General features: G+C 42.7%; 1 protein-coding gene across 1 annotated transcript; it reads right to left on the bottom strand.

Moving 5' to 3' along the window:
* Nucleotides 1-586: 586 nt before the first annotated feature.
* On the bottom strand, nucleotides 587-1,945 carry LOC309558577 (tripartite motif-containing protein 16-like; the record flags this gene model as incomplete). The annotated part of the gene is made up of 1 exon (XM_082261654.1): nucleotides 587-1,945. One exon carries the CDS (start codon nucleotides 1,943-1,945, stop codon nucleotides 587-589), a length of 1,359 nt encoding a protein of 452 aa, XP_082117780.1.
* Nucleotides 1,946-12,786: the final 10,841 nt, after the last annotated feature.

The following is a 12,786-nucleotide window of genomic DNA, read 5'->3' as shown; positions in this document are numbered from 1 at the left end:
ATCAGCTTCTATCTTCAGCTTGTTCATTTAAGCTTTGACAAAAAAAAAAAAAAAACTGAAGCTGATTGGTTCCTATGTGGAGCTGCACTGGATTTTGTACTCTCTCTGTAAGAAATCAACCCCTAAAACAGGGTACACACTAGTAGAAAATCTGCCGAAAATTCCCGCCCAATGTGAAATCGTCCGATTTTCTCCTAGTGTGTACACAACTTCAGCAGCCGATGCCGACATTTTCAACGAAAAAAAACGGAGGGACAAACACCAAAATTTTTTTCGTCCGTCCCCAGACGACCGATTTTCATTTAATGTGTATGCAGTATGTCCATGAAAAATCTGATACGAAAGACCGCGCATGATCTGAAGTTGCTGACAACCTGGAAGTCTAAGAACAAATGTTCCAAAAAAAAAGAAAAATTGGACGAGAAATTTCGTGAACATTTATACTAAAAACAGTAATGAACGCTGAGAAGACAGAGAAAAATCGGAGGATATTTCGTCTGATTTTCGTCAAGTGTGTACGGCCCTTAAGGGGGGAAAGTAGTCATTATAAAACAAAAGCCTTAATGTACTACCCGCTTTGTTTCATTTAGTCTATAATTCGGAGGGAGCAGTTTTCAAATATGTAGAAAGCAGCATGGAGAGGCTTGGCGAAGGCAGCAGTGTAGGTATGTAGATGTCTAGTTGGGTTCACCTGATAAAAGGATATATAACCACCATCATAGTCCAAGTGTATTCCAACAGATTTCACTATAGAGTCAGTGGAAATTGTGGTCTGGATGTTGTTGTGGGATGCTCCGAGGAACTTTTGATAAAATATGGTCCAGGATTTATTATTATACCCAATAAAAGACTCATTGCCAGGGATTTTCCTCTCGATGCTGTTACATGCCACACCAAGAATCCATCTTGTGGCCCCACTTACGTCCACTTCCCAGTAATGTTGTCCTGATGTAAATACGTTGGTGCTTAAAACCTGGCAAGATTTAAATCTCTCGGGTGTCTCAAGGTACTTTTGAGAAGTGGCAGAGTAAGAAGCCGATTTAAGATCACCGGAAAGAAGGATTTTGTTGTGAGCTGTATCCACGTCTAAGGAGAGGTCGGTCTTCTTCAGATTGGAAAACTGACGTATGGACTTAAGTTCCAACACACTTTCAGCAAAGCTTTGAAGTCCCATGTGTAGTAAGAGAGAAATTGGGCTCTCATCTATACTTGCTGTTAAGTTGGGATCAAAGTCGCTGCTGCTGGACTTTCGCGAGTTCCTGCGTTTGGTTTCTTCATGAGGAGTTCCCCTGAGCACAGTTAATGGATCTGTCACGTTATGTAGCTCCTTGATGCTGCCTATTTTTTTGTTGAGCTCATCCTTGGTTTTTTCATGTTGCTGGATTAAGGCATTCACTCTGAACGTAGCCTGCTGCTCTTGTCTGGAGACCTCACTGTTAGCTCTTGTTTGCAGAGCTTCGAGTTGCTCTTTGATATCTCTAAAGAGAGCCGCCACTCTTTCATTTACACCAGAAGCGGCTTCTTGAACACTTTCACGATTCTTCAGCAGCTTCTCAAGCTTTTTCTCATTCTCCTCACTCTCCAAAGTCAAGTTGTCTAACATGTCCTTCAGACTCGCCTTTCTCTTTTCAAAGGCATCCTTTAGGGGATCCACTTTGTGCCCTCGATGATCTCCAATAATACAGCATGACACACAGATGCAAGCCCCATCCTTGGAGCAGCAGAACTCGATGATCTTATCATGAATAGGGCATTTCATTTCTTTAATAGAAATGGTGGGCTCCACCATGACATGCTCTTGAGACTTGCTGTGTGTCTTGAGATGTTCTTCACACATCGAGGCTTCGCAATGAATGCATGTTTTAGTGGCAACCACAGATGTCTGGACACAGTAAGTGCAGAAAATCTCCTTCTCCTTCTGCTTGGTAGAATCTCTACGCTCCATATTCTTCTTAAATCGTCGATGAGGTTGAAACTGAGGCTTTCAAAAAGCTATAGTGTTTGAGTTGCAGTGCTCTTTATGCTGTGCTTTTACACCCAGCTCTTACAGCTACTTAATTAAACTCTGGTTTTATAGCTTGGTACAGGAGGCACATTCTGTTCAGCCCTTTCAAAGAGCATGCAATAAAATAGATATCATAGCAACAACTCAGTTATTGGTTACCATAGAAAAAATTAGAGCCACAGAGTCACATGATGATCAAAGTCCATATACTATAACTAGACAAACAGAACTTTTCTCTTGCAAAAAAGAGCAATGGCCATGTCTCTCTGAGGCAAGCTAACAATTGTGATACTATTACATAGACTAATGCCTCATCTGAATTTCATTTTTTTAGGTTTAGATACACTTTAAAATAAATACAAAAGAGTTGTGCTAAATCTAACCTTACAATTCAAAAATTACATTAAAAAAATAGATGGTGAAAAAAAAAATCCATAATTCTAAAATAAGTGATACCAGTGAAGTGAAGAATATCTTCAATTGTATTCCTCCCACAAATGTGCAATTGATATCACCTGAAGTGAAAATCCTCCACCTAGATAAGATGGCCTCTTACCATAACACGGAGACCTGTAAAGGTCAATAATGCCTGTGGGGTAACCCCACCAGAGCCTCTATTATCGAGGAGACCGGGACATTTCTAGAGATGGTTTCCACACGTCCACCACTGCATTCATATAGATGTCGTTTCCCATGAAAAGCAATAAAACTCGCCATAGTGTAAAACCTCATCGATTTATTTTAGGGAGTATAAACTTTGCACTCACGGCAGATCCATAAAAACAGCTCTTGTAAAGAAGCATTAGATGCTGGTACTTCAAATCCACCCGTCCTTCCGGGACACTGTACGCGGTGACGTCAGCACGTCATGACCCAACGCGTTTTGTCACAGGTGACGTCGTTCTAGGGGCACGGGCGGTGTAATGTAAGAAAACCATACCTCGTTAAAAATTCCATACCTCACATCACTTCCTGTCAGAAACGTAATGGAACAGCTGATCAGCGTAGCAGTGCGCATGCTCGGAGGGTATGGAATTTGCACGGTAGTGTGTGTAACGTTACACCGCCTCAGCTGTTACATTAAAACAGCTTGGCTGCAACATTATTTATCCCCGCTCCTACCCCTGTGACTTCCCTGATATCGGCTAGTAAATGTAAAAGCGGCGGTGGGTGTATGAAATCTAAATCACGGAGATCTCAGCTCCGTGATCCGCTTTTACATTTAGTAGGCAAGATCAGGGAAGTGACAGGGGTAGGAGCGGAGATGATTCATGTTGTAGCGGAGATGTTTTAATGTAACCGCCGCAACAGCTGATGCGGTGTAACGTTATAACACACTACCGTGAACATTCCATACCCCCCCGAGCATGCGCACTAGTAAGCTCCTCAGCTGTTCACTGATGTAGGTGCTGACGTAGGTGCACCGGAAGTGACGAGGGTATGGAATTTTTATGGGTATGGTTTTTTTCACGGAACAGCGGCATATTGACTCACTCACCGTTATATACTGGTCAAACAAAACCAAGCCTCAGTCTGAACCTCAGGCAGTCGAAGCGGCTACAGCCATCTTAGACCAGGGAAGACTTACCACTTCTTTCTTTGATCCTCATATAGCAAAGGGGCTCCTAAATTTAATAGTATTTAACAATCCACATCTAAAGATTGGTTTATAAATAAATGAAACTCAAACATGAAATCCAAAAATAACGTAAAAATACCCGGACCTAAATTTTAATAAATCCTGTAACGTACTTAAGGGAAAAATGTTCAAAGACCTCTAGTGGTCAGTCCTAAGATTGCTCTTTTGTAACTTTGGTATTTTCCCAAATAAAATAAAGAAAAAAAAAAATAAACAAAATTATGAAAATATAAAAAAAAAATAGAAAAATAAAATTGAAATAATATTAGTGAAAATGAATACCTACTTCATTTGTGCCAATCAGGTGCAAACAAAATATTTCCTCCATTAATATATGTGCCCGATGTGGACATCAGCTACCTAGCTAGGCCGACATGATGATGCACACCCAGGGGTCCTGTCCATGACTGCCTGTGTTCACAGGAAGTCAGTCGAATGACGCTGCTCATCATTCAAACCCAGAAAGTGATTGGTGCTGAAACTGAGAATAGTGAATTTGCAAGGGACGCTCCTAGAGAAATGCAATGAGACCTGTAAATCTTTTTCATTTTGAAATATACTGGGCTACTTATTTAACCACTTGCTGCCAAAGAATGTCACTGTATGTTCTTTGAGTTTCAGTTGTCATACCGGGATAGGGCCTGCAGCTACAAGCATCTTCCTGGTGTATTGTTTTTGGCCGGCGATGCTCTTTTTTGTAAGTGCAAACCTAGTGGCTAGTTAGCTGCTGGATCGCTTTTATAGATGGCAGGAGGGGGTCTTCCCCCTCTCACCTCCTTCCACCACCTTCCTGGGCTCTCCCATCCCACCGAGGAGCCTGGGACTGCAGCCAGTGGTTCCCCCAGCTGACCATAGAAATGATTGAGAACCAGAGTGTCCCCATTTATCTCTAGGGCCTGAGAAACCAGGAGCGATGAGTATTTTGTCACTTCTGCTTTCGGTTGTGTTTACTGGCCATTTAGAGGCCAGTAAAGCAGCCGGTCAGACTGATCTGTGATCGGTTCCTTTGGAGGCAGGAGGAGAGATCTCTCCATAAAGAGGACCTGTCATGGCCCATGCTATCACAAGGGATGTTGTGATTGCAACAAAGTTAATAAAAAAAAAAAAATTAAAGAGACAGTGTAAAAAAAACTTTAAAACAACTAAAAAAAAAAAAAAAAATGTAAACACCCCCACCCCTCCTTTGCTCACATGCAAAGGCCAATGCATACGTAAGTTACGTAAGTCATGTGTGCACACATGGGAAGTATCGTCACAAACAAGAGCAATAATTCTAGCACCAGACCTCATCTGTAACTCTAAACTGGTAAGCTGCAAAGGCTTTTAACCGCTTTCCGACCACGCCCTCCTTTTTACTGTGGCAGGGTAGCTCTCCTGCGTGGGAAGCTAGGGGGTGAGAGTGCGCCGCCGCCGCGCTTCCGGCCCCACTCGACAGCGGGGAAGCCGATGCACGGGTCAGGCAGTCCGATTGCTGCCTGCCACCCGCGATCGCTCCCCGCTGAGAGAGAAAGACGGGCAGTTGTTGTAAACACAGCTGACCGTTCTTCTCTCTGGAATGATCACAGAGCACCTGTGATCCTTCTATATAGGATCACATGTCTCTATGGTCATTTCAGAAGACACACCCCCCCACAGTTAGAATCACTCCCCTAGGCTCACATTTAACCCCTGGATCACCCACAGGGTTAACCCCTTCCCTGCCAATGGCATTAGTACAGTAACAGTGCATATTTTTAGCAGTGATTACTGTAGTAATGTCACTGGTACCCCCAAAAGTGTCAAAAATGTCAGTTAGGGGTCCGATCTGTCCGCCGCAATGTTGCAGTCCCGCAAAAAATCGCAGATCGCCACCATTACTAGTAAAAAAAAAAACAATAAAAATTACATAAATCTTTCCCGTAGTTAGTAGACACAATAACTTTTGCGCAAACCAATCAAAATACGCTTATTGCGATTTTTTTTTTACCAAAAATATGTAGCAGAAAACAAATTGGCCTAAAATGTTAAAAAATTAAAATTTTTAAATTTTTTTTGAGAATGTTATATAGCAGAATGTGAAAAATATTGTTTTTTTTTTTTTTCAAAATTGACGCTCTTTTTTTGTTTATAGCGCAAAAAATAAAAATCGCACAGGCAATCAAATACCACCAAAAGAAAGCTCTATTTGTGGGAAAAAAAGAACATCAATTTTATTTGGGTACAGCATCGCATGACCGCGCAATTGTCCGTTAAAGAAAAGCAGTGCCGAATGGCAAAATAGGGCCTGGTCAGGGAGGGGGCAAATCCTTTCGGTCTTAAAGTGGTTAAAACACAGCCTATGGAGATTTTTAGGTATTGTAGTTTGTTGCTATTCCACGAACGTGTGCATTTTAAAGCGTGACATGTTTGGTATCTATTTACTTAAAATCATCTTTTATATTTTACCAAACAATTGACTTGAGTATTATAGTGTGTTTTTGTGCATTAAAATGAATTAAATTGTAATTTAAAAAAAAAAAAACAAACTGTTAAAAAAACAACTGTGCAAATACCTTGTGGCATAAAAATAAATTGTAACACCCACCATTTTTTTTTTTTTTTTTATGGCATCTGCGTAAAAAAATAAAAAATGTTTGGGGGTTTCCAAGTCATTTTGTAGCAAAAATATGTTGATTTTTACATGTACGGGAGAAGTGGTTACAAAAAGTGTTGAGTTGGGCTTTAAAGGGTTTTAATTTTTATTCATAATAACCCATACATAAAAAGATGCAACCGCCACTACTGAATACCAACATCCACCCTAAAAAAATAGCTTTTTGCAACACACACAGTGGACAGAATAACTGATCCCATACATTGCTATCAACGATATTTGGAACATTTTCATGAGCCATTAATACTGTATTGGCTCTTTGCAAAATTATTTAAAAAAATTGCTGTTTATCACTTTGGCTCCAAAGTTTATATTTGAAACCCTGAGCAGCAGACGTGACTGTCTTTGAGGTATGCATGCGTAAAAGCCATAAAGTAATTGCACATTTTACTCCACCTGTTATTTACTTAGTAATATTGCTTCAATACCATTGAAGGTGTTGTAACCTTTGCATAGGATTTATGGCAGGCATATATCTTCCGTCACTCACATTGGGTAGCACATCTCCCATGAGCACAGAATGTTATTAATAACATGTTTTTCATGACATTCAGGTCTTTTTTGAAAGTTGAAGTAAGTTGTAGAGCGCTAAATCTCTTAAAGTAGTAAATGTTCTCAGTTAGGTCCTAAGCAATGTAGAAGGAATCATTCTCCTTAGGCAGATCAAATGAGTGGTGGTTGAAGGTCAAGTAAGGACTGGGTGTATGAGATGGAACAAAAACAGAACGTATAAATTCCAGATTTAATTTTATTCAGACTCTTATATCATAAAAAGCCAGTTTCAGGGGTTTAAAGAGTGTCCCTTTATCAGGGCCTGGTACTGCCACTCTAGGTGGTTTCAGCATCTAGATTGCTTTTCTTAACCTTTTTTAATGCAAAGGAACTCTTGAAATACACTATATTACCAAAAGTATTGGGACACCTGCTTTTATACGCACATGAACTTTAATGGCATCCCAGTCTTAGTCCGTAGGGTTCAATATTGAGTTGGCCCACCCTTTGCAGCTATAACAGCTTCAACTCTTCTGGGAAGGCTGTCCACAAGGTTTAGGAGTGTGTCTATGGGAATGTTTGACCATTCTTCCACAAGCGCATTCGTGAGGTCAAGGCACTCATGTTGGGCGAGAAGGCCTGGCTCGCAGTCTCCACTCTAATTCATCCTAAAGGTGTTTGGGTTTGAGGTCAGTCAGTCAAGTTCCTCCACCCCAAATTCGATCATGTCTTTATGGACCTTGCTTTGTGCACTGGTGCACAGTCATGTTGGAACAGGAAGGCGCCATCCCCAAACTGTTCTCACAAAGTTATGAGTATGAAAGTGCCTGAATGTCTTGGTGCCTTAAGAGTTCCCTTCACTTAGATGTAAAGGCCAAGCACAACCCCTGAAAAACAACCCTATACCATACCACCAAATGATTTGGACCAGTGCACAAAGCAAGGTCCATAAAGACATGGATGTGTCTATGGGAGTGTTTGACCATTCTTCCAGAAATGCATTTGTGAGGTTAGGCACTGATGTTGGTCGGGATGGCCTGGCTCTCAGTCTCCACTCTAATTCATCTCAAAGGTTTTCTCGGGTTGAGGTCAGGCTGTTCAATTTCCTCTACCCCAAGCTCGCTCATCCATGTCTTTATGGACCTTGCTTTGTGCAATGGTGCGCAGTTACAGTATCTCACAAAAGTGAGTACACCCCTCACATTTTTGTAAATATTTTATTATATCTTTTCATGTGACAACACTGAAGAAATTACACTTTGCTACAATGTATAGTAGTGAGTGTACAGCTTATATACCAGTGTAAATTTGCTGTCCCCTCAAAATAACTCAACGCACAGCCAATAATGTCTAAACTGTTGGCAACAAAAGTGAGTACACCCTTAAGTGAAAATGTCCAAATTGAGCCCAAAGTGTCAATATTTTGTGTTGCCACCATTATTTTCCAGCACTGTCTTAGCCCTCTTGGGCATGGAGTTCACCAGAGTTTCACAGGTTTCCACTGGAGTCCTCTTCCACTACTCCATGATGACATCACTAAGCTGGTGAATGTTAGAGACCTTGCGCTTCTCCACCTTCCATTTTAGGATGCCCCACAGATGCTCAATAGGGTTTAGGTCTAGAGATATGCTTGGGCAGTCCATCACCTTTACTCTCAGTCTCTTTAGCAAGGCAATGGTCTTCTTGGAGGTGCGTTGGGGTCGTTATCATGTTGGAATACTGCCCTGTGGCCCAGTCTCCGAAGGGAGGGGATCATACTCTGCTTCAGTATGTCACAGTACATGTTGGCATTTATGGTTCCCTCAATGAACTGTAGCCCCCCAGTGCCAGCAGCACTCATGCAGAACCAGACCATGTCACTCCCACCACCATGCTTGACTGTAGGCAAGACACACTTTTCTTTGTACTCCTCACCTGATTGCCACCACACACGCCTGACAACATCTGAACCAAATAAGTTTATCTTGGTCTCATCAGAGCAGTAATCCATGCCCTTAGTCTGCTTGTCTTCAGTAAACCGTTTGCAGGCTTTCTTGTGCATCATCTTTAGAAGAGGCTTCCTTCTGGGACAACAACCATGCAGACCAACTTGATGCAGTGTGCGGCGTATGGTCTGAGCACTGACAGACTGACCCTCCACCCCTTTAACCTCTGCAGCAATGCTGGCAGGACTCATACTTCTATTTCCCAAAGACAACCTCTGGATATGACGCTGAGCATGTGAACTCAACTTCTTTGGTCGACCATGGCGAGGCCTGTTCTGAGTGGAACCTGTCCTGTTAAACCACTGTAGGGTCTTGGCCACCGTGCTACAGCTCAGTTTCAGGGTCTTGTCAATCTTCTTATAGCCTAGGCAATCTTTATGTATTTAGTCTAGTGCGCTAAAATACAAATATATGTGCAAAAACAAAATGGGTGCAATAAAATAACATTGAAATAAGGTTGAGTTCCAAAATCAACAAAATTACACACACAAAAGTGGCGATGAGTGTCCCAATAAAGTCCACAAAAAATATCTCAGTGTATCAATCACACCAATGCTTGAGTGAAATTTAGGGTCCAAACTTGTGTGCTGGTGATATTCAAAACTTATGCAAACTGTGCAACACTCATTGGGACACTCATCACCACTTTTGTGTGTGTAATTTTGTTGATTTTGGAACTCAACCTTATTTCAATATGTTATTTTATTGCACCCATTGTGTTTTTGCACATATATTTGTATTTTAGCACACTAGACTATTTATATATTTACTTTATCCACCAGGGTATCTGGATCTTTAGTTGCAGCTTTAATTAATTTACATATCCCCTTCACATTTATTTTCAATCTTTATGTAGAGCAACAATTCTTTTTCTCAGATCCTCAGAGAGTTCTTTGCCATGAGGTGCCATGTTGAACTTCCAGTGACCAGCATGAGAGAATGAGAGAGTGAGAGCGATAACACCAATTTTTACACACCTGCTCCCCTTTCACACCTGAGACCTTGTAAAACTAACGAGTCACATGACACCAGGGAGGGAAAATGGCTAATTGGGCCCAATTTGTACATTTTCACTTAGGGGTGTACTCATTTTTTTTGCCAGTGGTTTAACACATGAATGGCTGTGTGTTGAGTTATTTTGAGGAAACAGCAAATGTACAATGTTATACAAGCTGTACACTCACTACTTCACATTGTAGCAAAGTGCAATTTCTTCAGTGTTGTCACATGAAAAGATAGAATAAAATATTTACAAAAATGTGAGGGGTGTATTCACTTTTGTGAGATACTGTATGTTGGAACAGGAAGGGGCCATCCCCAAACTGTTCCCACAAAGTTGGGAGCATGAAATTGTCCAAAATGTCTTGGTATGCTGACATCTTAAAAGCTCCCTTACTGGAACTAAAGGGGCCAAACCCAACCCCTGAAAAACAACCCCGCACCATAATCCCCCCTCCACCTAATGATTTGGACCAGTGCACAAAGCAAGGTCCATAAAGACATGGATCAATGCTCGGGACCAGGCGGAGGCTGCGGCCATGTGAAAAATTAAACATTAAGGCAGTCCCCCAACCAAAAGATGAGCCCACTGTGTGTAGGAGCAATTTACAGAGTTCCTCAGTGAAGTGCCCTGTCCCATGTCACTACACACCTGTGCTGATGCTTGATTGCATTTAGGAGGGATGCACAGAGCCTGTGTCCACTCCACCAGTCCAGCGACCTCTGTTACCTCACTCACAGTAATAGAATGGGGTCCCACCGAGCACACAACAGTTGTCTCGTGCATGATCACGCTAAACTCATTCTGTATCCCATTACTGGGCTTGTAGGTCTCTGTGATGCGGGTTCGAATCCAGGTGCCACTCGGGAACGCTCGGGAAGGAGCCAAGTTACTGACCCCCTTGCTACTGGAGGACCCTTCGCCCTACCAGATGCCGTGCCTGATGACTGGTTGCCTTGTAGCGTGTTCTTTATTTTGGGTGCCCCTGACAACCACTCTCCCTTCCTTGACTTGCCATGGTTACCCTTAGGGGTGTTGCTCTTCATAACCCTTATTGCAGTTACAGACCTAAGTTCCTTTTTTACACCAAACCCAACACGAACCCCTTGAATAACTTCAGACCAGGCTCAAAGCATTTCAAAGACTTTACTAATGAAACTCAGCATAAAAGGCAAAAATCTCTTTTCTTATCTAAACTAACTGGGGTTGCCCAAGCATACCTACACAGGAAGAGTCCCAAAATGGTGACATCCCAGATACTGGCTGTCTGACGAGTTGGCGTCTTCCTATCTGGCAGCTTGTTTGCACTGGATGCTCGGCCAACTCCAGCTATGGCTCCTGGCTACATCTCTCTGGGCCCGGACCCTTGTCCCTTTTTATAAAGATACAAGACCAGTGAGTGGGACCCAAAAAGCCCACGAAAGTAGACCAGGAATGGCGGCAAAAGCACATTAAATCCTTCCCACTTGCTCGGACAGCCATGCTAACTAGCTCACAGTAGGCAACCTGCCTACAAGTAGGAAAAATGTCCTTTACATTGGGGGTCAGTGGGAAGAATGCTGCTTACATAGGTGATCAGTGAGAAGAATGTCCCTTACATTAGTAGTCAGTGGGGAGAATTCCCCTTACACTGGTCATTAATAAGAAGAATGTCTCATACATTAGGGGTCAGTGGGAAGAATGTCCCCTAAATTAGTGGTCAGTGGGACTAATGCCCCCTACAGATGGCTAAAAATGTCTTTGGTGTCAGTGTTTGCTTATTTAAAAGGCAGAAAATCCTCATCTTTTAAGGAACCCCTACCCTAGTAACCTCTAAAGGGTCCCCTGGGTGTGAAAAGGTGATCTAGAGTGATCATCAAACTAATTCTCCTTCATGATCCCTCTAATTTTATCAGGCCAGAACACACTATGGTCAAGAGTACCAAGCTCTGATGAGGGGCCCACTGATCTCCCGAAATGTGCTGGATTTATTATGATATAAGCTTGAACAAAACTGAATTCGGACTTTAAAGGTTGTGCGTTCCTTTATGTACATACAGGTCTATTAGTCTGCTTGTCTTCTTTATACTTTAGACTTGTGATGATATCTGTGCTGTCTTTATCTCACATTCCTATGTGGCTTTATGGTTATCTGAACAAATGATCATGCAATAAAATTAAAAATAAAAATTGCACTGAAGTTAAACTTTATGCATATTAGAGTTGAATTCTAGCTAGATAAAAAAGACACCAATGTAGCTTTAAACTCATTAATATACATAATATAATGATGCAGAGCGTAGGGTGATAAGGGATGCGGAGTGTAGGGTGAGGGGGGATGCGGAGTGAAGGGTGACAGGGGATGCAGAGAGAAGGGTGACGGGGGATGCAGAGTGAAGGGTGACGGGGGATGCAGAGTGTAGGGTGACGGGGGATGCAGAGTGTAGGGTGATGGGGGATGCCGAGTGTAGGGGGATGGTGAATGCAGAGTGAAGGGTGACGGGGGATGGAGAGTGTAGGGTGACAGGGAATGCAGAGTGAAGGGTGACAGGGGATGGAGAGTGTAGGGGGACGGGGGATGCAGAGTGTAGGGTGATGAGGGAATGCAGAGTGTAGGTTGACGGGGGATGCAGAGTGTAGGGTGACGGGGGAATGCAGAGTGTAGGGTGACTGGGGGATGCAGAGTGTAGGGTGATGGGGAATGCAGAGTGTAAGGTGATGGCGGATGCAGAGTGTATGGTGATGGTGGATGCTGAGTGTAAGGTGATGGGGGATGCAGAGTGCATGGTGATGACGGATGCAAAGTGTAAGGTGATGGGGGAGGTGATGGGGGATGCAGAGTGTATGGTGATGGCGGATGCAGAGTGTATGGTGATGGTGGATGCTGAGTGTAAGGTGATGACGGATGCAGAGTGTAAGGTGATGGGGGATGCAGAGTTTAGGGTGATGGCAGATGCAGAGTGTAGGGTGATGGGGGATGCATAGTTTAGGGTTATGGGGGATGCAGAGTGTAAGGTGATGGCAGATGCAGAGTGTAGGATGATGGCAGATGCA

Source organism: Pelophylax lessonae (genome assembly GCF_965119305.1).
Source record: "Pelophylax lessonae genome assembly, chromosome: 6".
In the NCBI taxonomy this organism is placed as follows: Eukaryota; Metazoa; Chordata; class Amphibia; order Anura; family Ranidae; genus Pelophylax; species Pelophylax lessonae.
Note: the sequence above shows the minus strand (reverse complement) of the source record. Positions and strands in the feature narration are given on the sequence as shown.